A 20,811-nucleotide genomic window follows, 5' to 3' on the forward strand; every position below is an offset into this window, starting at 1 on the left:
GGAAGGGGAGGAAGAGAAACATCACCTGGGGATTCACATTTTTTCAACTACATTCTTGATCAAAAGAATCGGAAAAAACTACCATGTCAGGCAAAGTATGATTCTTGACACAACAATATCTTTTACATGAATGTAGAATTCCTTGTCCTGTCTACTGTCAAAGCAAGTAGCACGATTCGATCTTCAAAGCTCCAATTTAGTATTACCCATTTACAAGACATAGTTTAGACCACACCCTGCTTATCATAATCAACACTGGCTTGCTTATGAGCTGTTATACACCAGAGGTATTTGTGTTCATGTCCACAACCCCCAAAGAGTATTTACATCTGCAGCTATTTCTTTACTTCTGAAGAATGGCTTTAAAAAGCAGAAAGCTACTAGCATTTAATAACATTAAACCTCAAAGCCTGGCATTAAATCAGTAAGCTGGAGACCAGTATCATTTGTTGCACGGTTTGTGACTTTAATGTTGCATTAGCTTGTACTATGTTAAACCACCTTACAATCAGAACCGCATCTTCCCCTCTCACCCAAATATTCACTAACTTTGCATTAGAGTCATCAGTAAGACATTGACTATTAAAGACTGCTACAAACAAGCTTAATTTGATGATACACAATTTGCCAAATTAAAAACAAACACAATACCTTTGTCTGTTCCAGTTTCCTGCAAGGGTGGCTGTCGTCTTAGCCTCCTTTGTGCTTCTGCTTGGTGTCCAACGTTGTACACAGGAGGTGTTGCCATGTCCCCAGTTTCTCCTTCACCACATTGCAGGCAAGTGTATGCTTCTTTATTTGCATTAGTCAGTAGCTCTTCATATTTCTGTAATTGAAAAAACACTTCCTGAAAACCCAACACATAGCAAAAAGTGTTCCGCACTATCTTAAAGTAGAAAAATGTCACGCATAAAAACAAGCAACCCTGGCCACCAAGTAGCTTTAGTAATTGTAATGCAGATGCTTTAAACCTACAATAGAACTGCAGATTGCAGCTTGAATCAGGAGGAAAACGTGTATTCTAGCACACAGAAGTTTTACCTGGCATAATTCAGTGCAACAGCAGTACCTGGCTATCTTAAGTACTATTTTGGAAACGTCAGTAGCCCTTAACATTGCAGAACTATACAGTGTCTTTGAATAGTTGAAGCTAACTTGTTTTTTTAAAAGGCATATCCAGCAGAAAAAGGGGTTGGACCCATTTAGAGTTTCGCCACAAATATGGGTAGTAAAGGGACAGGAAAGCCATCTAGAAAAATGTAACTCCTTTGTTTATTGTTACTACAGTAGGATAAGAGAAGACATTACTAAGAAATTACAAAGACTTCACTGGATAAGGCTGTTGAAGCCAACCAATGTTTTGAAGTTCAAAGACATATTAAAAACAGTTTACCAAGAGACATTCATATCTATTACAGAAGATGCATCAGGCATAGGAAAAAACTTTCTGATTTTCTTTACCATAGTGAAAATAACTCATGACAAGAAAACTTTAAAGGTCCACTTTCTGAAGAGAAACATATTACCACTAAAAAACTGGGTAATATTGTAATGAGAAATCACTTCATACTCATTTCCCCCCATCCTGCCCTTTCTTGAAAAACAAGACAGTTTCCTTCTCTGCCCTATTCTTGGATAATTCCCCAGCAGCTGAATGCTGGGTGGCAATGGCATTTCCAGTGGGATGCTCCCCATAATCAAAAACTTACTACAAGCGTTAAGTATTGCAAAAGGAGGAATCTGCCAAAACAACAGAAACAGAAGCTTTTGGACAGAATTCTACTTAGCCCCAAATTCCTCTAGAAGAGGGTGTCTTTCCTCATTTGGGCAGGCACATTGAAAAGATTTCCTAGAGCCACAATAAAGTTAAGCAAGACTATTATTCCCAAGATAGATCAGTTTGTCAGTTATTCAGTTCTACTACAAATAATCTGCAAAAAGGATTTACTGTTTTCATCTTTATTTGTATCAGAAGGGGGAAGAAAAAGAGTAACATAATCAACGATCCCTATCCAATCACCATTACAAACTGCTAAATTTCTCAAAAAAAACTGAACCCAGCAGCTATGCAAAAACCTAAGATGGGCCTCAATGACAGAACCCATCTAAGAGGTCACAAGGAGCCTTCAACAGGCTCCCAGACTTAAGATGGTGGATTCTTCTCCTTAATTTATGAATCTTGGCATTAAAAAGTGACACTCCTAACCCGGCTTTCTCTTCTTTAAAGATTGAGGGTGTCAAAGCTACACCCACCCTTTCCCTTTTCACTTGCTAATGGCAGATTTATCCCTCTTTCACAGTTTTAAAGGACTGTTGTTATCAATGAACTCAAACATTGGATTCTCCGATTCTCAGGATTACATGGATATTTTATATCGGGAGAAAACAAGTAAGAGTGACTTCTCAAATCCCTTTTCTGGTTGACAGTTATAATTTACAGAAATATTACCTCTTTCCATTCTCTCTCTTTCTTTTCCAGAATTGCGTAAACTGTGGTTCTGTAGGCCTTTTGTAAGCAAGCCTTCAGTTTGTCTTTGCATCGATGGCTTAATTGAACATGAGCGTCAAAACACTTATCCTTCCAAGAATGCTTACTATGTGTGCACTTGACTAGTTCTTCATGGATTTCACTCAACAAGTACTCAAGCTCAACCAGAGTCTTCTCTTCGTACCGATTAACTTCATCCTGCAGCCTCTTTGTTTCCTGAGCCTCCCATTCTCGCTGCTTTTGGTCTAGTAACATCTTTATTTCTGCCTCTTTCTGAATGGAGAGATCATTCTTCTGCTTTGCAAGATCCTCCTTTGCTGTTGCAAGTACCTCTTTAATTCTGTTTCTGTGATCATCTAAGAACGATCGGTAGTCTCTCTCATTTTGTCCTTGTATCTGCAGGATTTCTTCTTGCTTTTCTTTGTTCCACTGAGCACGGGCTTTTGCTAGTTCTGCTTTGATAGCTGCAGGGATTTCTTCTTTCTTTAGCTCCAATTCCTTCTTGAGAGAAATTACCTTTTCTTCAAGTTCTTTCATTCTTGGACCAGATTTCTCTGTATGTTCATGTTCTTTCTTCCATTTCTCTTCAGCAGCTGAGAGAACTAGGGCTAACTGGTAAATACAACACAGTCATTAAAGATATATACATATATTTATATATACATAAAACATAACCCTGGGTCATTATCAATCTATTGGAGATGATTTTCAAATTATTTAATAAAAATATAATCCTACATAGGCAAAAAAATGGATCAGAGCCAGAATACACTAGAAACATCTTTCCTTAATGATTCCCCACCTATGTCTGCATTCATTCCTCAGGAATATATGGGCTTTGGAAGACTGAACTGTTTATCAATACACATACACAAGTGTTTTGGGCTACCTGCTTTGCTGCAGTCTCTTTGTGTTCTTTTTCCCATTTTTCTTGTTCTATCTTTAGATTTACTTTGTACTCTTTGAGATGTGTTAATTCTTGCAGCCACCTGGCTCGAGCTTGGGTTAAAGCTGCATCTACCTATAAGCAGATAAAAAACCTACTTTAGTCACCACCACCGAACACATTTTTATTATTACTTTCATGTAGCAGTGAAAGAACAGACTTCAGTTTGGATTGCCCATGTTTATAGAAATTAAGAGAATCAGACCAGCAGCATCTGTTCATTTCTTGATGCAAGAAATGATACCAAGATGTTGAATATTATTTTTTTCTTAACAAAATGGTATAAACTCTAAGCCAGTTTTGCTCAGTTGTGTTCAAAACTCCTGCAAAACTTGTCCAACTGTGTGAAAAATTAACAGCTAGAAAAAACAAGCTACATGCTACAGCTTCTTCAGAACTTTTTTTTTTAAATATATTTCTAATATAGCAAATACCAACTACTGAGCAGAAAGTTAGTGGAAGAGAACACTTTTTTTTTTTAATGACTTAGTTGCACATGGCAGTTTCACATGCTCCAGGCAGACAGAACAATTATTTGTTACCTGGCTGGCAAGATTTTTACGGTATTTATTTTCCAGTTCTATTCCAAATTCTTTTAAGGCCTCTTCAGAGGCCATACTTTCTTTCAGAGCCTTCTGGATCTGCAGCCTCTGATCTTCAACAATCCCTTCTAACTCTTTAGCTGAAGCTTCATCCACAACTGTTACTCGGTCAGTTTGGCTGCTGCAGTCATTACATTCAGCGACAGTTCTTCTCGTTTCTTCCAGCCTACTTTGCCATTCTCTTTCTATTTTTGCAAAGACTTGTTCTTTATTCTAAGGAAAAAAAATATTTTTAAAGAAAAATCTCCCCAGTGTCCAAATAACTAGAATTTCACTGGTATTTAACAAAAAAGCCACTGTTTACACCAATAATCTTCCTTCCCTAACAGGAGAAGAGCAAAACCACGCTCAGAGAGCAGAGAGTTTGGTAAAGAATGAGTTGGTTTTTCTTCCTTATCACAGCTTTCTTCTATGGGATAGGATACACAGAGGCCTTTTATATGATAGCTGAATGAAACAATAGAAAGCGTAACCACTCGCCCAGGGATCAGGGTGGAAAACTCCAGCATATTACCAACTGTGACATTCAGGACAGTCTGCATATCACTTTACAGGGTCTAGGAGGTTTTTTCCAAAGTCTTAAGCATGTGTAATACCTACTGACTCCTTTAGAGGCTCCTAAAATGACAGGTCCTTGAAAGCCACTTCAAATGGCAGAATAGCAGCACATAAGTCTATCTACATACAAAAGTTCTTCTGAAAATAAACAAACCAACAAAAAAAAAATTGAACCCCCCTGGTCTAAGTTCCACACCTCTTTTAATTCCTTCTCCCAGTGAGTTTTGGCTAATGCAACTTCCTCTTCAACCTGCTGTTCTTTTTCTTCCAGCCACTGCTTCTTTGCTGCTATCATAGAACTGCTGTGTTTCTCTTCAAGCTCAGTCCTCAGAAGGTTAAGAGAGTTTTCTTTTTCTTCTAGTAGCTGTTTCTTGAGCTAGGGAAAAAAAATAAAATTAAAGTATTCTCCAAGGCATAGCGAACTGCTCTGGTACAAAGTGATGGGAATGCATGAGACATGATTAATTCTCTAGAGCCTGTGCACTGATCTTACTGATGACACCTGGACAAGAGATTCTGCTCTCAAAAGGAGCTGTTTTAAGGTGTGATATCAGAGGTTATTATAGGCTATTGCTCTAAAATAAGTTTTCTTATCAAGCATCTTTATTCCCAGCATACTTCGAGCTGCACCTCTTTACTGTACTTGCTTAGCAAGACAGTTGACCTAGTTTAGTCATTTCACACTGATATCTTCAAGAAAAGCGAAGCTTTTAATCAATATAGCAGTCTGAATTCATTATTACTTAAAAAACCACAGTATTTTCAGATCAGTTTTATATAGGGAGAAGAAAACTTGTATTGTCAGTCAGGTTTTTGGAAAATGTCTCATGAATGTAAAACCTCACACTGCCGACTGAACAGTCCTCAAGAGTCAAAATTATGAAAGTCGACTACGTGAAAATGAATAGCTACTGGAAAGGGTTACTTCTACAATATTATAAACCCCAGGAGACATCAGCAGGTTAATTTAACAACCAATAAGTCACATGTATTAATTTTCTGATATAACTGCATCTCTTCCAAGTATCTTCCCCAAACAATTACAAAGTTAAATACACTTACGGATATTACATCTTAAAAACAGTCTGAAATGATATGGTTTACAGGTATTTCCATTAGTACCTTCTCTTCCTTCAGCTGCTGCTCTTGCTCAAATTTCTGCCTTAAAGTAGCTTCCAAGGTGTCCTTCTCCCCACAGACTCCGATGTAACATTCCTTCACTGCAGTCATCTCTCTGTTCAGCTCCTCTATGTTAGCCCTTCACAGGACAGATTATTTATTATCAGTTAGTCCTTACACTCATAGGACAGCAAGTCTGTTTTAAAAAAGTGTAACTAGCACTGAGGGCCAGACAGGAAATGTGAAAGTTTCAGTAAAAGTGGAAAAAAAAGGTAAGTCTTACTTTAACTGCGAGATTGTCTCTTCGTAAGTTTGAAGAAGCTGCTGTTTTTCTGCAGCATACCTCTCCAGCAGGCCTTTCTCAAAATGTGCTTTTGTATCCTCATGATGTTGCTGATAAGTTCTTTCACACCTATGATTTCAAGAAAGGAAAAAAACTACCTAATTTTTTTTCCCCTTTTGAACAGGGTTCAACTTTTCCTTAAGTAAGAAACTAGCTTTCTAATGCTGACCTCCCCTTGTACCAGATAGCTGGTACAAGATTATACATGCAGGCTAAAAGTTCACAAATGGAACTAAACGGAGTTAACAGACTTACCTGTCAATGGCTTCTTGTTTATCCTGATCAAAATCCTGAACCATCTTTCTCATCTGACAACAGAGATCTTGATTTAATCTTTTCAGTTTTTCCTCATTTTCCTTCAGTTCTTCAATAGTCAAAGTATGGTTCTGGACAAACAAGGGTCAAGTAATAGGTGGGTTGTAAAAACCTTTTCTAATTGCAGGTTTTAGCACAAGGGTTTTGGGTTTTAGCGTATGTGTTTTTGGGGGGGGGGGGGGAGGGGTGTAGAGATAAGCAGCATCTCTGTCTCACCTCAGCTTCTTGCAGCAAAGTTTCATTAGCCTTTCTGAGTCTCAGAACTTCTTCCTTAAGATTATCAGAAACCGAAGGACTGGCCACCAAAGTATCATTCAGGTTTGTGACAAGCTAAAAATAAACAAAATTAAGATGATATCTTTCAAGATATAAATGATTTAGAAGTTGATGCTGTAAAAAAGTTAAAACTGTCCAATAAAAATTTTACTTGGAAAAAATAAAAAAACCCAAAGGAAATTATTGCAGTGCAAGATATAACAGTATCACTGTTATTCTAGATGAATTCTTGAAACTCATAGCATCACTAAGGTTTAAAGAAGCACACACTCAACATTGTGTCTACAAGCTGAATGACTACTATCATCCAACAGAGAGCACACTTCTCAAGCATATTATATTCCTATCCCACATCCAGGTCATAACATATAGATTACAAGAGCAGATGTTACAAGTCTGATCAATTTATAGAGGGATGTTAATAATGGGGTGAAGAGAGATGCAATATCAAAGGGATTCCTTGTTGATCAAATTACATAGTGAAGGCCCTCTGAAGGCAATCTGTTTAATGTTCCCTTTGTATAACCTAATGATACTATCAGCTTTCTCAGAGAAATTACAAGGTCTTTTTGGGGAAAGAAAACCGACTTTCTCCAATGAAATTCAGTTCTGAAAAAAGCAGAGTGGCCATTTAAGTGCTATCAAGCAAGTAAGCCATCATATTAGAACTCACCTAATAAGGCATACGCTGCCCAAGTTCTGGTATTCAGTTTGTTTCTTTTTCACCAAAGATACAAAACAAGGTATCATCCAAATAAGAATACTTTCCTTAAGATCAAAGACAGATTTACTTAGTTGCTATGAATACTCAGCTGTCAGTAAATTCTTTGGTCCGTTTTCGTAACAAGTTTAAACGTTGGTTTGGTTCACTAAAATCCAGTGCATCTTTATATTTAAGAAAGTGTAAAAGAACAAACCTCTGACTCTTTTGATGCTTTTTCTGCTTTCAATAACTGCTTGTATTCCTCTAATGTCTTCTGGCAATCTTTAAGATCATTTTGTAATTGAGTAATCTGTTTTCTCTTCATTTTATTACTGCTCAATAAACGTTCCAGCTCAGCTTTTAATTCTACAATAATTTCATCTTTAGAGAGCTCTTTATCCATGTCTCTGTTCTGCATTGCACTATTAGGGAAGACATAACCAGTTCAGTATTTAAAAGAAAAAAGCCATTTATCTGAAAGGTAGTGGTAGCAAAGAGAAGAGCAACTAATGCTACCAGAAATACAGATGTCCAAGAGGTAACAGTAAAAAGAATGAGAGAACGTGAATATAAAAGCCATACGCTTTTTCATCAAGTTGCAGTTAACGTACAGAAAACTTGTTTATTCAGCTGTTTCCCCAAAAGAGTCATTCTCATGTGATGTATTTTGAGACAACTCAATTGGTTGTTTTAAAAGACAGCTTTAGCATTAAGTAACTATGTGGAATCTTTGAGCAAAAAGGTATTCATGCATATAATCCATACAATCCAAGGAACAGCAACACAGTCCCTATAAAATCGGAAGATTTATTAAGCAGCAATTAGGCATCCCATTTATGGTATTAGTCCAGTTTCCTGTTTCCCAGATTCCCTGGCAATACAAGCAGTATTTCAAACATCTACAAAAAAAAAAAAGTATGTTGATCCAGTAAGACCATCTTTTACACATCACTTGTATAATTTCTTGAGGATTTTAGATTTTTCTTTCAACAAGAATCACTCAATACCTGCAGAACCTTGGTTTCTTCCCAGTGATTTTTTTAATTCCCAAATCTACATAGGAATCAGCCAGGTTCGTATGCAGCTCTCCACCTGCATCATTCAAAAATACTCCAAGCTTGGCAGCAGATTCATACAAAGCTATTTCTTCCTTCAGTTCCATTAATTCTTCCTTAAAGGAAGAGACAGAAAAAAATTACACTGAGCAGAGACACTCCAAGCAAACACATCAGGCCCATGATAACTCTTCCAAAGAAACCAAACAGAAAGAATAGCTCTGTGTAAGTATAGTTGTATTTAGCTGTATTTACTTGAATCATCTAGCATCAGTTTTATTTATTTATACTATCATTTTTGATACCTCTAGCAAAGCATATGTTAAAACTACAAATTAGTTAGGGAATATTTTCTGTTGCTCAGTATATTCTACTGTTCTTATTACAGTTCATATATGAAGTTAAGTATTATTTCTTGTGCTCTTACTTCTTTCCTGCTGCCCTTGTATAGTAAAATGAATGACAACAGAAAAGCACATAACTGGAAAAACAGCCTATTACTCTAGTACTTATTAGGATTCATAATTTCCAAGATGATAGATTTACGTCAAATATATGAACTGAACTGGAAACACAGATTTCCACTCATATTTTACAGAGGACTCTAGCATTCCCTTTTGCTGGCAAAAGATAAATTTCAGAACATAATATCTCCAACTACCCCATAGCCTAATTAAGTTATGAGATTCCCAGCACATAGAATTTACATTTTTCTTTTTCCATAAGCAGGTTAGATAGATGTATGGTATCAGATTTGTGCTGATACATATGCCCCGCTGTGTTTTAATTTAAAAAAAAAAAAAAGTCCAACATGCAACACTGGGAGATGAAGTAGTAAAAAAAAAAAATCCAACATGCAACACTGGGAGATGAAGTAGTAGGTAGTCCTTTACTGAAAGGAGACGTGCTTGTTTCCCCAACAAATAAAGAGTTTCAACTACCAACCTCTTAGCAATAATGCCCGCCCCCCTAAAAATCAAAACAGTAACATATTTAGTAAAATTAATTAACCTGCAAAGCCTTGTTCATGTTATTGCTTATCATGTGTGCAGACTGAGCTTGTTGCAATTGAAACCGTAACTGATTTGTCTCCTGCATCGAGCCTATTGCAGGACAGAAAAGGGAGAGAAAGAGCAAGTCATAAATACGCAAGAAAGACCATGCAATCTGAAAAAAGATCACTTAAAAATAGCGATGTTGATTCTGGTAATAGGCATTACTCTGTTTCTATTTCCTTGAGCTCACTAATAGAAAATACAAATAATGAAGGCAAGAATATTTCTGCCTGAATTGGGCAGGTGAAGGTTACTACAGGTCTCCAATTTAAAGTGCAGTTTGTTTTAAAATTTGGGAACTACAGTGGCTTTATTTTTTTCAGAATTTTTAATAGTAGCTTTAAAATAAATACCATGAGGAAGAAGACGTGCCAAATGTTTGCTTTCCTTGTAGCTCACCAGAAGCAAAAAACGACATTGTGTGATTGTGCCAGAAGTTCAGCAGGAACAGGACCACCTTGGAAAACAGGCCACCTTCTCCTCCTCCCCAGGTGAAAAATTTAGCTTTATCAGTTTGCCAATTTGTTACTGCTTTAAGGCACTTGATGAATATAGCACAGAAAAATCATGGCATTTCTTCAATTGGCAGTTGCATTCTTTTCAAATATCCTATCACATTTATAATTACTTATTTACTACATAATACCGATCCAATAAGGTTTTTCTCCTTCTCTATCCTGACATTTAGGCTCTCTCTAGAGACATTTTTCTTCCAGACTACAACAGTTCTTAAACAGAACATCCTCTTAAATTAGGATCCAGGAAGACAGATAATTTCCATTTAGTTAGGACGTTTGGATTCTACGAAAAGACATACATTACTATTAAAAGACTTCAGTGTGTAAAGGTAGGCACAAGTCAAATACACAAAGAGCAGAATATTTCATGTGCTATTCCTACCGATAGAAGTTTCCAAGAACCAGCCTCCAGCCACAAAACCAGTTATTTTCTTGTAGTGATTTGAATTTAGAATGGCAATTCAAGTCAAATGCCTAATACAAAAATAAGTAGCTTGCTCTCAAAGGCTGTTATTTAGTTCAAAACTAAGTTTACACATATGCAGCACAAAATACACATACAAATAGTTTAATTGCTGCTGTTTGGGATTTTGGTGGGGTTTTTTGGTTTGGGGGGGGAGGGGGGTGATTTTTATTTTTTTTTTATTGTTTTTTACACTTCAGTTTAGCCTTAACTAAACTTCATTTATGTCTGACTAATGCACTGCACAGGAAGTGGTCTAGTACACATTTAGCTTGATGTTGATTCCATTTCAATAGGAACATAGATGTGCAATTTCACACTTCAAAAAAATGGAGCCATTTCTGCAAGGAAAGGTAAGGTATGAGTAAAAGGCTGACCTGTTTGCAGTAAATTTGCACATTGCTTTTGGCTTTCTTCTAGGCTTCTTGTCAGTCGATTTATTATTTCAGTTTTTTCGCATTTGGTTTCTTCCAGCATTTTTTCAAGTTGTTTAACATGCTCTCCTAGATTTTTGCAGAGCTCTTTCTAGGAAGAGAGATTATTTTTACTCATGTTACAAACATCTAGCCATCTAGGACAATTTCGGATATAGAAAGAGTCAATACATACAAGGCACAGGAGAAAAAGAATCAGATACCTAAAGGGGCAGAGGCCAGCTAAATCAATCACAGATCAAATGCTATCCTTGGCTGACAGGTCATCTCTTACAGCAAAGTTAAGTTTTCACTAGGAGACAGTAAGTATACTCATATATAAACGTACATGGATGTGAACCATTTTGTATTTCCTAGAGCAGTTTTCAGCATGTCAGATTATCCCCTGTAATTAATCACATACAGTTAGCTTACTGCAGAAAAATCAAACCTTCACATTATGTATATTAAGGCTGAGCTTAACTCAATTTAGTTAATTTTAACTGAGCTTAAGCCAAGCTAGCACATTGCAATGCTCTGTAAAAGAGGAACTGTAGGGTTTTTTTCATGATATACAAAGTAGACCTTCATACGGCATTGCTTAGTTACCTACACAGACCTGGGAAGCACAGTACCTCATCTTTATGCCTTTTGACTTTCCCATTTTCCCTCAAAACCAGGAGATCTCTCTCTAAATACTCCAAACATACTACCATAAAAACCTTTTTTTTTGCAGTAGAGACAAAGCTGTGTAAGCTTTGTTGTGATACTAATAGAAATTTAGCAGTACATTCTTGTTTACAATTTGTTGTGGTACTAATAAGCAGAAATTTAGCAGTACATTCTTGTTTACAAGCAAGTGCTAGTTACCTTTTCAAACATACAACCCATTTATTTTTATGCATATTTATGTTGAGACAAGAATTACAGACCTAGAATTAAAAAAATTTAATTCTATTTCTTTTATGTGAAAGAAGAGGACAATTTATTAAGGCCTGCCTAGACTACATTGCGTACTAATAAGCAGAAATTTAGCAGTACATTCTTGTTTACAAGCAAGTGCTAGTTACCTTTTCAAACATACAACCCATTTATTTTTATGCATATTTATGTTGAGACAAGAATTACAGACCTAGAATTAAAAAAATTTAATTCTATTTCTTTTATGTGAAAGAAGAGGACAATTTATTAAGGCCTGCCTAGACTACATTGCTTGAATATTTCTAATAGTGTAATGGACTCTTATTACATGTCAGGTAGAGTAATTTTAATAAGCCCTATAACCATACGACACAATCCATATCAAACTCCATCTTAAAGCCAGCCTTTCCCCCCCGCCTCCTTTTAAGTCTATACTTCTAAAATAAAGTGACCCTTCAGTGGTTGGGAGTCCTTGATCATTTTGAGACTAAAGCTTGGCGATAGACTATTTAATAACCAGTTTTTCTTGCAGCAAAAAAATCACATAATTTCTTAATTCATTCTTTTCTTTCCCAGATTTTTTTTCCAGTACTCTTTTAAAAAGAGACTGTGCACAGAATGAAAGCTCAGGAGAGAAACTAAGACAATTAATTCTTGCCTCCTCTGCATCTGCTGTGTACAAACACACTATTTGAGCTCACAACTGCCTGGAGATGTTTACAAAAACATACCACATAGGCTTCATAATATTGAGACTTATGTAGAATTTCCTTTCCATTTGCTTAGCAGCTTCCAGAAGGAGTTATTAGAATTACAGGTCAAGAAGTGCTGTTTAGGAAACACGTGGAGCTCTACCGCCTCTCCAGTACAGTACTCAGCGTCCTAAAGTAATTTCTCACCTGCTCTCGGAGTGCAGATTTTGTAGTATCAAGTTTCTGCTCTAATGATAATACTTGCTTTTCATACTTCTGCTTGAGTGCTGAAACAATGGCCTCGTGTTGTTCTCTGGCTCGCTGAAGGGCATCTGATCGCTGAAGTTCTAACAGCTGCTTCTGCATGCTTTCCATGGCAACCTCTGCCACTTTGGATTGCTTCAATATCTGTAGGAACAGTATTACAGTAGCTCCCAGTTACACGTATTTTACTTTTGCTCCAATATTATGTATGTCAGTTCAATCTTTTTGTGCAAGAGTTGCTAGAAGTCCTCAGATAATGCCTGGATTTTAATACAAACTATTCTCCACCGATGCATCCTATCCATTCATCATATATTCAGCTTCTACAATGATCATGAACAGTGTTTCAAGAGACTAGCATTTATGCTTAATGCAAATGGACCACAAACATAACTGTAGAGATCTTCCACAATAAACAGTTGAAGAATAGTTATAGTACCTGCTCCTCATTGGTAGTAAGAGTCTGAATTTGAGTTTCAAGGGCCTTTATTTGACCTTCAAGATGCACTTCCCGTTCCTTTCCATTCTGATAGAGTTTTTGAGACTCACGAAGACTAACAGCCAAACCATCCTTTTCATCTTAAGAGAGAGACACACAATAATTGTGCGAGAAACATGGCCAGCCACCCAACAACTTCATGGTACACGACTGTTCGGTACCCCTGCTCTACAGAACCATTTGCTATGAGCCCTCTGTCTCATGCTGTGGGCAACAAGCAGAGGACAGAACAAAAACACTCAGTCAGTTTCCATCCAGTAACCACTCTCTCCCCCTGATAGCTGGAAGCAGTCAGATATATCGTACCTTCAGAACCCTACTGGAAACAAGCCCCATTCTGTCAGCACGAGGCACTAGCATCATCCCTTACACCGTTTAAAGGGAGAAACAAAGTAATTCCTCTGGAGGAACAGCCAAGACACAGCAAAATGGTTGACAGCTGAAGTTTTATCTCTCCTTTGACCTTTTTCCATTCTAAAAATTATATTCTTAATTCTTTTACGCTCACGACTCTTTTTTGTCTGTTCCTGTAAGAAAAGGGAGGCCAAGACAACCACCAGTCTCCACTACAGCTCTGATGATTTTTGAAGAGCTTCTCCCCACGTACAGTCCAGGAAACGGCTTGTTAAACCAGACAGCACAAAAAAAGGTTTTTTCATAGAGGTACACTACTACTACTGGAGTTCGGGTTGGGTGGGTTGGTTTGGTTTTTTTGTGGGGTTTTTTTTTGTTTTTTTTTTTTTTGGGTTGGGTTGGTTTGTTTGTTTTTTTTGTGGGGTTTTGGGTTTTTTTTTTGTTTGTTTGTTTGTTTTTTTTTACTTTTAACACACCACTTTGGCAAGCCTCTCACTTTTCTATGCATTTTTAATGCCTGGCACATGGGGACTCTGGAATACAATGGTGGTCTTGAGAATGCAGTAAAATTTAAGCCAGTTATGCAGTCAGGCACTAATGTAGAGAATTTTCTTTAAAACAATGTTGGGGGGAGAGGGTTAGGTCCACATAATCCCAAATCAAGTTTATACGTCTGATCAATACCTGCGGAGACACTGCCCAAGTCAAAGTGTCAGAATAAAAAAGTTGCTAGATATGAAAAAAATCTAAGAATTAGAGATCCATACAAAAACATTTACCTTTGACCATTGAAAGCTGATGATTCAAATACCTAATCTGCTGTGCACTCTTTTCTAGCTTTTCATTAAGTTCTTCCAGTTGTCTTTCTCTTGCTTTATTTAGAACTTGCAGTTGAAGAATCTGCATATTTTCTGAAGAATCTGCCAAATTTCAAATAGCATACAGACAAGTCAGCGCAGTCAACTAACCAAGAAAGTCATGGTCGCAAGTAATTCCTGCCCCAAGATAGTTCCTTCATACGTCGCCAAATTCACTGTTGGTTCACAAAATCCCATCAATTTTTAATCCATGTTTGATTCACACCACCTGAGTGGCTCTGGTAGCAATGGCTGAAGAATTGTAGGAACTACCTATGCAGTTCAAATCTAACAGCAAGCCCAGACAAAAAGTTTTAAGTGCTGTGAATTCACACACAGTCTTGCGGCCGCTATGAATTTTCAAGCTAAGAAGCAAAGTAGTTCTGTCATTTGAAATGTACCTAACAGAAAAGCCCAATTTGGCATCAAGCAAAGTATGTCTCCTAAGGTACAGCAAGTCATTATTTACCAATATTAGAAACGATACAAAGCGCCAGCAAGACTTGAGATCAAGCCATCAAAAATAATTTCATTCACAGTCTCGCCAGTCAAAACTACATTTTTAATAGCCTGAAACTCAAATACCCTGATCAAAAAAAGCTGATTTCTAGATAAAGTGGAAAAAGTGGAAAAACAAAACAAAAACAAAATTAGGGCTATCACAATGTAAGCTTAGAGCAAAATAAGAGATCATATACACCAACATACTTTTAGTTGTCCTCTTACTAAAAATCTACTGAAGTCAACAGGTTTTCTGATGCTGATTTCCAGTGGTCTTTTCACACAAGCTTATTTCAAGCCTAAACAGCAAACACTTACTTTCATCATTGCCCAAGAATTCATGTTGCAAATCTTCAAACACTTCATTTCTTCTGGTTCCTTCTTGGATTATTGGAATTTTTTGATGAATGCCGTTTTGGTATGGTTTGTAAGTCACTTTGTAAGATTCTGGCGACTGGCCACTGACAATGTCAGATGCAACAAATTGCTGTTGTGACAATATATACATAAGAGGAAACAAATTAAAACTACAACTGTAGTCTTGCTCGATGAAAGTATTTTTCATTTTACAGGCTGACATTAAGAAGAGCTCTAGTAGCTCTTTATTTGCAGGCTCCAATCCAGCACACCATTTAAATGTGATTGAAAATTTCAGGAAAGCTTCCACTTTAGGAGAGCAGTGAAGTGTCAACTTCAATAGAGTAAGCACACACTTAAGTGAATCACATTCATTCTACCTCATGGAATTCTACCTAGCCAACAAGAGAAAAAAAAGAAATCATAACATGCAAATATGAAATTCCAATTATTTAACACTTGGTTGTTTTAACATGCAAAATAGACTGCAGAAGCCTCCCATCACTGTTTAAACTGATAATAAGAGACTGAAAGCATTTAGAAATATTACTACCATTAGTTAAAGACTTGTGAAAAATTTCCAAAAGAGAGAAAAATGCATCAGCTTCTGAAATACCTTAAGATGTTCCTTTGGAGCATTTGGAAAATTTATTATTTTACTTTGCTGACTGTTAAATTCTGGTTTATGCCCATTTGCATATGGCTTGAAGTTTTCTGGAAGATGATACACGTTGTTCTGTTGATAGCAACTTGGAGCATTAAACCCATCTCTACCAAGATACACATCATCAGGATCCTCTTGACCGTTCTGGCCACAGTAATCATCTTTAACATCATATAAATGTTTCTCCTCTTCATCGTTATGTAGGCCATTCCAGTTCTTTCCATGTTTTTCAACATGACCACTTTGCTGGTCACACAAGAATTGTTCAGGGTACAGATTTTGTCCTTGTTCATAACCCTATGAATGGGTAAGAGCTTTAGAACCGCTCTCTCAAAACGCAGATTTCCCCACCACCACCCCCTTTTTCTGGGGTTACCAGCCCTCAAGTTAGAAATACTTCAAATGAATAGCAAAACATGTCACCTACATGAAAAGTATTTCTTTAATGAATTTAAATAATATTTAGTATGTTATTATGTTGTTAGGAACAAGCAGTTCCTACTAATGACATCACTGCTCATACAAGCTTACATTTTGAGGATCACTTATCAATGGATGATCGTTCCACCTTCCATCATGCTTCCCAGGCTCATGTGATCTAAAGAAAGACAAGTAGCTTAACTATGTACTTATAACTCCAGGAAAAAACAAAACTAAACAAACCATCTCTTCATTAAATTAAGTGGCATCTAGACTGTTTCTCATGGGACACAAACCATACTGCAAACTGCACTACGGCTCCCCTTTCATTTGGATTGCTTTTACATGCCTCATCAGCTGAGATTTTGCTCTATTCTCAAAAGCCCAACAAATAATAAAAAAATGGTGTAAAATGCCTTACTGCTCCTCAGTCTCGTGAATGCTACAGTCCGAATAGCTGGAGAGCTGGTCTCCACTGTCCTCCAGCATATCATGGGGAAGGTCTGTCAATAGTTGTTGCAACTGAAACAGAACAAACAACATTCGTTATATGTTTTTCAAAAGAATGCATACAAGTTCAGTCCAAAGAGACAGGCAAAATAGGCCACTCGCACAAAATCCTGCTTTTCTTCCTCCATTGGAAAGTTCACAACACTGGAATTCACAGAGAGACTTATACCACAGAATGCTTAATAGACCAGAGTACCAACCTAATGACTTTTCTGGCAAACTCTTTTTAAGAAAAGAGCTGTACCAAAAAGAGGCAAGGGAAATACCACCAGATAGACGTGTCCCAGGACAGACTACTTTTGAAGAATGATTTGTAAACTAATCATGCCAAGGTTTCTCCTCCCTAAACCCCAGGCAAAAGAGGTACTGGACATTCAAAACGTGCTCTTTCTGAGGAGTCTGGATTGAAATCCAGGTAAGAACTTTCCAGCCAGTGTTACTAGATGCAAGAACTCATCACTGCAATGATTAGTGGTCTGCTCATGTGTTCAGACGAAGTCACCAAGCAACTGGACACGAACAGAGAAAAATACCACTGCTTCTAATTCTGGAAACAGACAGTCGTGCCACAAAAAAAACCAGCCCACAACCAAAACACTCCTGAACTTACTTGTTGTAATGATTCCCATATAGAATGTACCTCTTCTTCCAATTTTCAGGGATGCTTTGATATAGGGCCACACATTGGGCTTCTTGTAGATCTGAGCTATGCATTCTCTTTTTCTTATTAGGTGATTTGAGAACTACACAATATATCAGTTATTACATGCAGTTTCTGAACCCTAACCCTTTTTTTTTCTCCAAACTCTCAAAGCATGCGTTAACAAGAGCAGAAACATTAGCTGCCCCATGCTAAATACCTTATTATCTTTTCTTTGTTAAAAAAACCCCCACCACCCCCAAACTCCAAAAATAAAAAAAATCCACAAAACAAAAGTTATAATCTACAAAAAGTTTATCTTAAAGATATCATGTTTTCTCAGATGCTATTTTAGATGCTCTCTAAGACCAAAGGTTAGGTGAGAAGTTAAGGACAACCCTTCTAGGTGTCTACAGAACAACAGAGCACCAAAAGTTTGTTCCTAGAAATTCACTAGTGGCACAAAGAAGTTTCGCTATCATTAGAGCACCCTCTAGATTTATTATATCTCAGCTCCAGGAAGCAGGAAAGAAAAGGCAGCATCATTCACTGAAGATCGTCTTTCCTTTGCCCTGCTTGCAACAGCTGAGGACATACTCAAGCACCATAGGTTTTGCTGGTCTTGCACCACTTTGGAAACTTAAAGTCAAGAGAAAGCAGCGCATACACAGTTCAGAAAACATCATCATGAGAGCTCATATTTAAACTGAGCTCAGCCTACCAGGTTAGCTAGCACAGGACTCCAAATCTTAAGTTAGTGTTAAAGTACTCTCCTACCATGTAGACCTCCCCAGTTTTCCAAGAACAAAACACCTCGTCTGCTGTGGCAGAAAAACTAACGCAGAAAGTCTTGGATTACGTCTCGACCAGGGAACACAGCAGAGCCCGTGTTTTAGCCTCCTAGCAGGCTAAAAGTCACATCCCATTGAAATATCTACAACATGTACAGTTTTGTGAACCCCACCTTGCCCCAGTTCAAACGCACATGACTTACAAGGATTATCACTAACTTATTCCAAAGAGGCTGCTTGCTTTGTGCCCGCTGCCTCTTGTCCCGTCACTGGGCACCACTAAAAAGAGCCTGGCTCCATTGTCTTTACATCCTCCCTTCAGGTGTTTATACACATTTATGAATTCCCCCTGAGCCTTCTCTTCTCCAGGTTAAGAGTCCCAGCTCTCCCAGCCTCCCATTACAGAAAAGATGTTCCCCTCAACACTCTGAACTTATAATCCTATTTATGCACTCTCTCGCTCACCCACTGTAATAACCCTACAATTATTTCACTACTTGTTCTCCTGCACAAGCACAACATTCTTTATCTGGGTAGAGAGTTTTGGAACAGACATCAGATTCCCTACAGTGTTTGCAATAGCATCTTTCCAAGTTGAACAGCTATTGTTCTACTACACATTTTTGTGAGCATTTGTGTCTACATTACCTACACTCTAGACCATGATCCCTGAAGTATATATTGGGGAGGTCACCTGACATGAACGTGATTTACCACCCTGTAAGAAACCATCATACACATTCATGTTAAACACACGTTTTGCCAATTCTCTTTATGAAACAAACAGAAACACCCAAAGTATTTCAACTAAAAAAAAACCCCACAAAAATTTGAATATATTTTTCTAGAGATTGAAGTATGTAATTTATAATCAGAATTTTAAAATTCTGATTATAATTATTCCTCATTCTTTTCTAAGCTAACCAAATTTTCAAGTGAAAGAGAGCTGTTGCTTTCCAAGTATTTTTAGTAAGTGAAAAAGCTGCCAAGAAATACAAAATGTAGGTGACACCAGCCTTTTGCATTTGATCTACTGCGTGGGCAAGGAGTAACGGTCTTCCAGCCACTACATGTGACATTGCGAGGCTCTTAAGATGCAGCATCTCATTATCTCTTTACTTTTTATGCCACTCTTGCAAAGCACAGTCTGCACTCTGTTTTGCTGTTACCAAAGACAGCATAAAACTTTTTTTTTTAAAAACACTTAAAAGAGAAAAATGGGAAGAAGCTAGATACACAAGCCGTCAGATTAAATAATTTGTTCTTTTTCACCTCTTGTTCTCTTGCATAATCCTCTTGGTCATAGTCTTCATCTTCATGTTGAGTTTGTAGAGCTCCACTATCAAAGTCAAGGGACATTGTTTTCTAATGATGGTTTTGAGTATCCAGCAAAACCTATCGCAAGACAAGAAAACATCACATGTGAGTAAAAGGGGGGGGACACACACACACTAAAAAGTACCACCCTCACTTCCTGAATTATGTAGCCAGACACACACAAAAATAAATTTTTTGAAACAAACATTGCACGTTACCTATATCATTCACTTGAGCTTTTGTTTCTCAGTATATCCAATGCTACTCGTTTTTAAGAGGTTAGCATTTAAAACAGATTACTTGGGCTTTTCATATGCTGACATTATAAAATTACTGGAGTTCACTTACAACCAGACATTATTTTCTTCGAGTTCTAACACGGTATGTTATACATATGCTGTGATATATGTTGATAGTTATGTCCACTTTTAAATCTTGCTTCATTTATTTCCAGAGAATAACTGTATTTTGTACTAAATACTGAAAGTATGCTGCTGCTTGCGCATTTGGATAATAGCTCTGATAGGAAAAATATGAAAAGTATCACGGAAATAGGAAAAGTATCGTGTCAGTTCCAGAATTAACTGCTTAATGAGGAGACTCAGACTCCCAAGGACTCCTCTGCACTGAGTTCACCGTAAGCTACAGCGCGTAAGTGCTGGCCCGCATTTGGTTGCGAGAGAAGTTACTCCCCGATGAAGAGGGACTCCTGACAAGCAGTTACGAACTAGAAATGATTGATGAAGATTTTACAGAATGGCACATTCTTTGAGCGTACAGGCGTAGCACATGCTGAAGTCTCGGCTCTGTAAGAAGTAAGCTTTACAAGAGCATTATCCCCAAGTTAAAAGACGTAACGCCTCATTTACTTCATTGTGTTTAAAGGACCTGCTTGCCCACCGATATTCAAGGAAACTCCGATACCGTTAGCAGGAACCCTATCAACGCGCGTACCCGTCCCTGCGCACCCCCTAAAACACCAGATTCCACAGCGTGACCGCCTGCAACGCCTCCCACGGAATGATGCTGGAGCAGCTCAGCCATCTTCCCCCCACACCCCCGCCAGCTCTGAACGGCCCCCTGCCCTCCCGCCCTCTCCTCTTCCCTTAAAGCCCTTCCCGACCCCACGAGCCGAGGCGACCGGACGAAAGGATACAGCCCCGCTTCACC

At 37.7% G+C, this 20,811-nt stretch overlaps 1 protein-coding gene across 1 annotated transcript in view; it reads right to left on the bottom strand.

Annotated features, from left to right (window-relative positions):
* CEP152 (centrosomal protein 152) overlaps positions 1 to 19,683 on the bottom strand; it is a 26,886-nt gene extending 7,203 nt beyond the window's left edge. The window contains exons 1-21 of the mRNA XM_009276494.1: positions 19,597 to 19,683; positions 16,805 to 16,905; positions 16,495 to 16,561; positions 15,916 to 16,260; positions 15,261 to 15,429; positions 14,364 to 14,504; positions 13,171 to 13,310; positions 12,675 to 12,875; positions 10,819 to 10,966; positions 9,417 to 9,508; positions 8,358 to 8,521; positions 7,565 to 7,772; positions 6,588 to 6,701; positions 6,312 to 6,442; positions 5,997 to 6,125; positions 5,717 to 5,852; positions 4,791 to 4,970; positions 3,977 to 4,249; positions 3,378 to 3,509; positions 2,450 to 3,100; positions 652 to 826 (exon numbers count right to left, since the gene is read on the bottom strand). Of these exons, the coding sequence (XP_009274769.1) occupies positions 652 to 826; positions 2,450 to 3,100; positions 3,378 to 3,509; positions 3,977 to 4,249; positions 4,791 to 4,970; positions 5,717 to 5,852; positions 5,997 to 6,125; positions 6,312 to 6,442; positions 6,588 to 6,701; positions 7,565 to 7,772; positions 8,358 to 8,521; positions 9,417 to 9,508; positions 10,819 to 10,966; positions 12,675 to 12,875; positions 13,171 to 13,310; positions 14,364 to 14,504; positions 15,261 to 15,429; positions 15,916 to 16,260; positions 16,495 to 16,561; positions 16,805 to 16,905; positions 19,597 to 19,683 (3,784 nt within the window). The remainder of the gene's footprint in view (positions 1 to 651; positions 827 to 2,449; positions 3,101 to 3,377; positions 3,510 to 3,976; positions 4,250 to 4,790; positions 4,971 to 5,716; positions 5,853 to 5,996; positions 6,126 to 6,311; positions 6,443 to 6,587; positions 6,702 to 7,564; positions 7,773 to 8,357; positions 8,522 to 9,416; positions 9,509 to 10,818; positions 10,967 to 12,674; positions 12,876 to 13,170; positions 13,311 to 14,363; positions 14,505 to 15,260; positions 15,430 to 15,915; positions 16,261 to 16,494; positions 16,562 to 16,804; positions 16,906 to 19,596) is intronic.
* Positions 19,684 to 20,811: the final 1,128 nt, after the last annotated feature.

This window comes from Aptenodytes forsteri, unplaced genomic scaffold (genome assembly GCF_000699145.1).
Source record: "Aptenodytes forsteri isolate BGI_AS27 unplaced genomic scaffold, ASM69914v1 Scaffold1, whole genome shotgun sequence".
Classification (NCBI taxonomy): Eukaryota; Metazoa; Chordata; class Aves; order Sphenisciformes; family Spheniscidae; genus Aptenodytes; species Aptenodytes forsteri.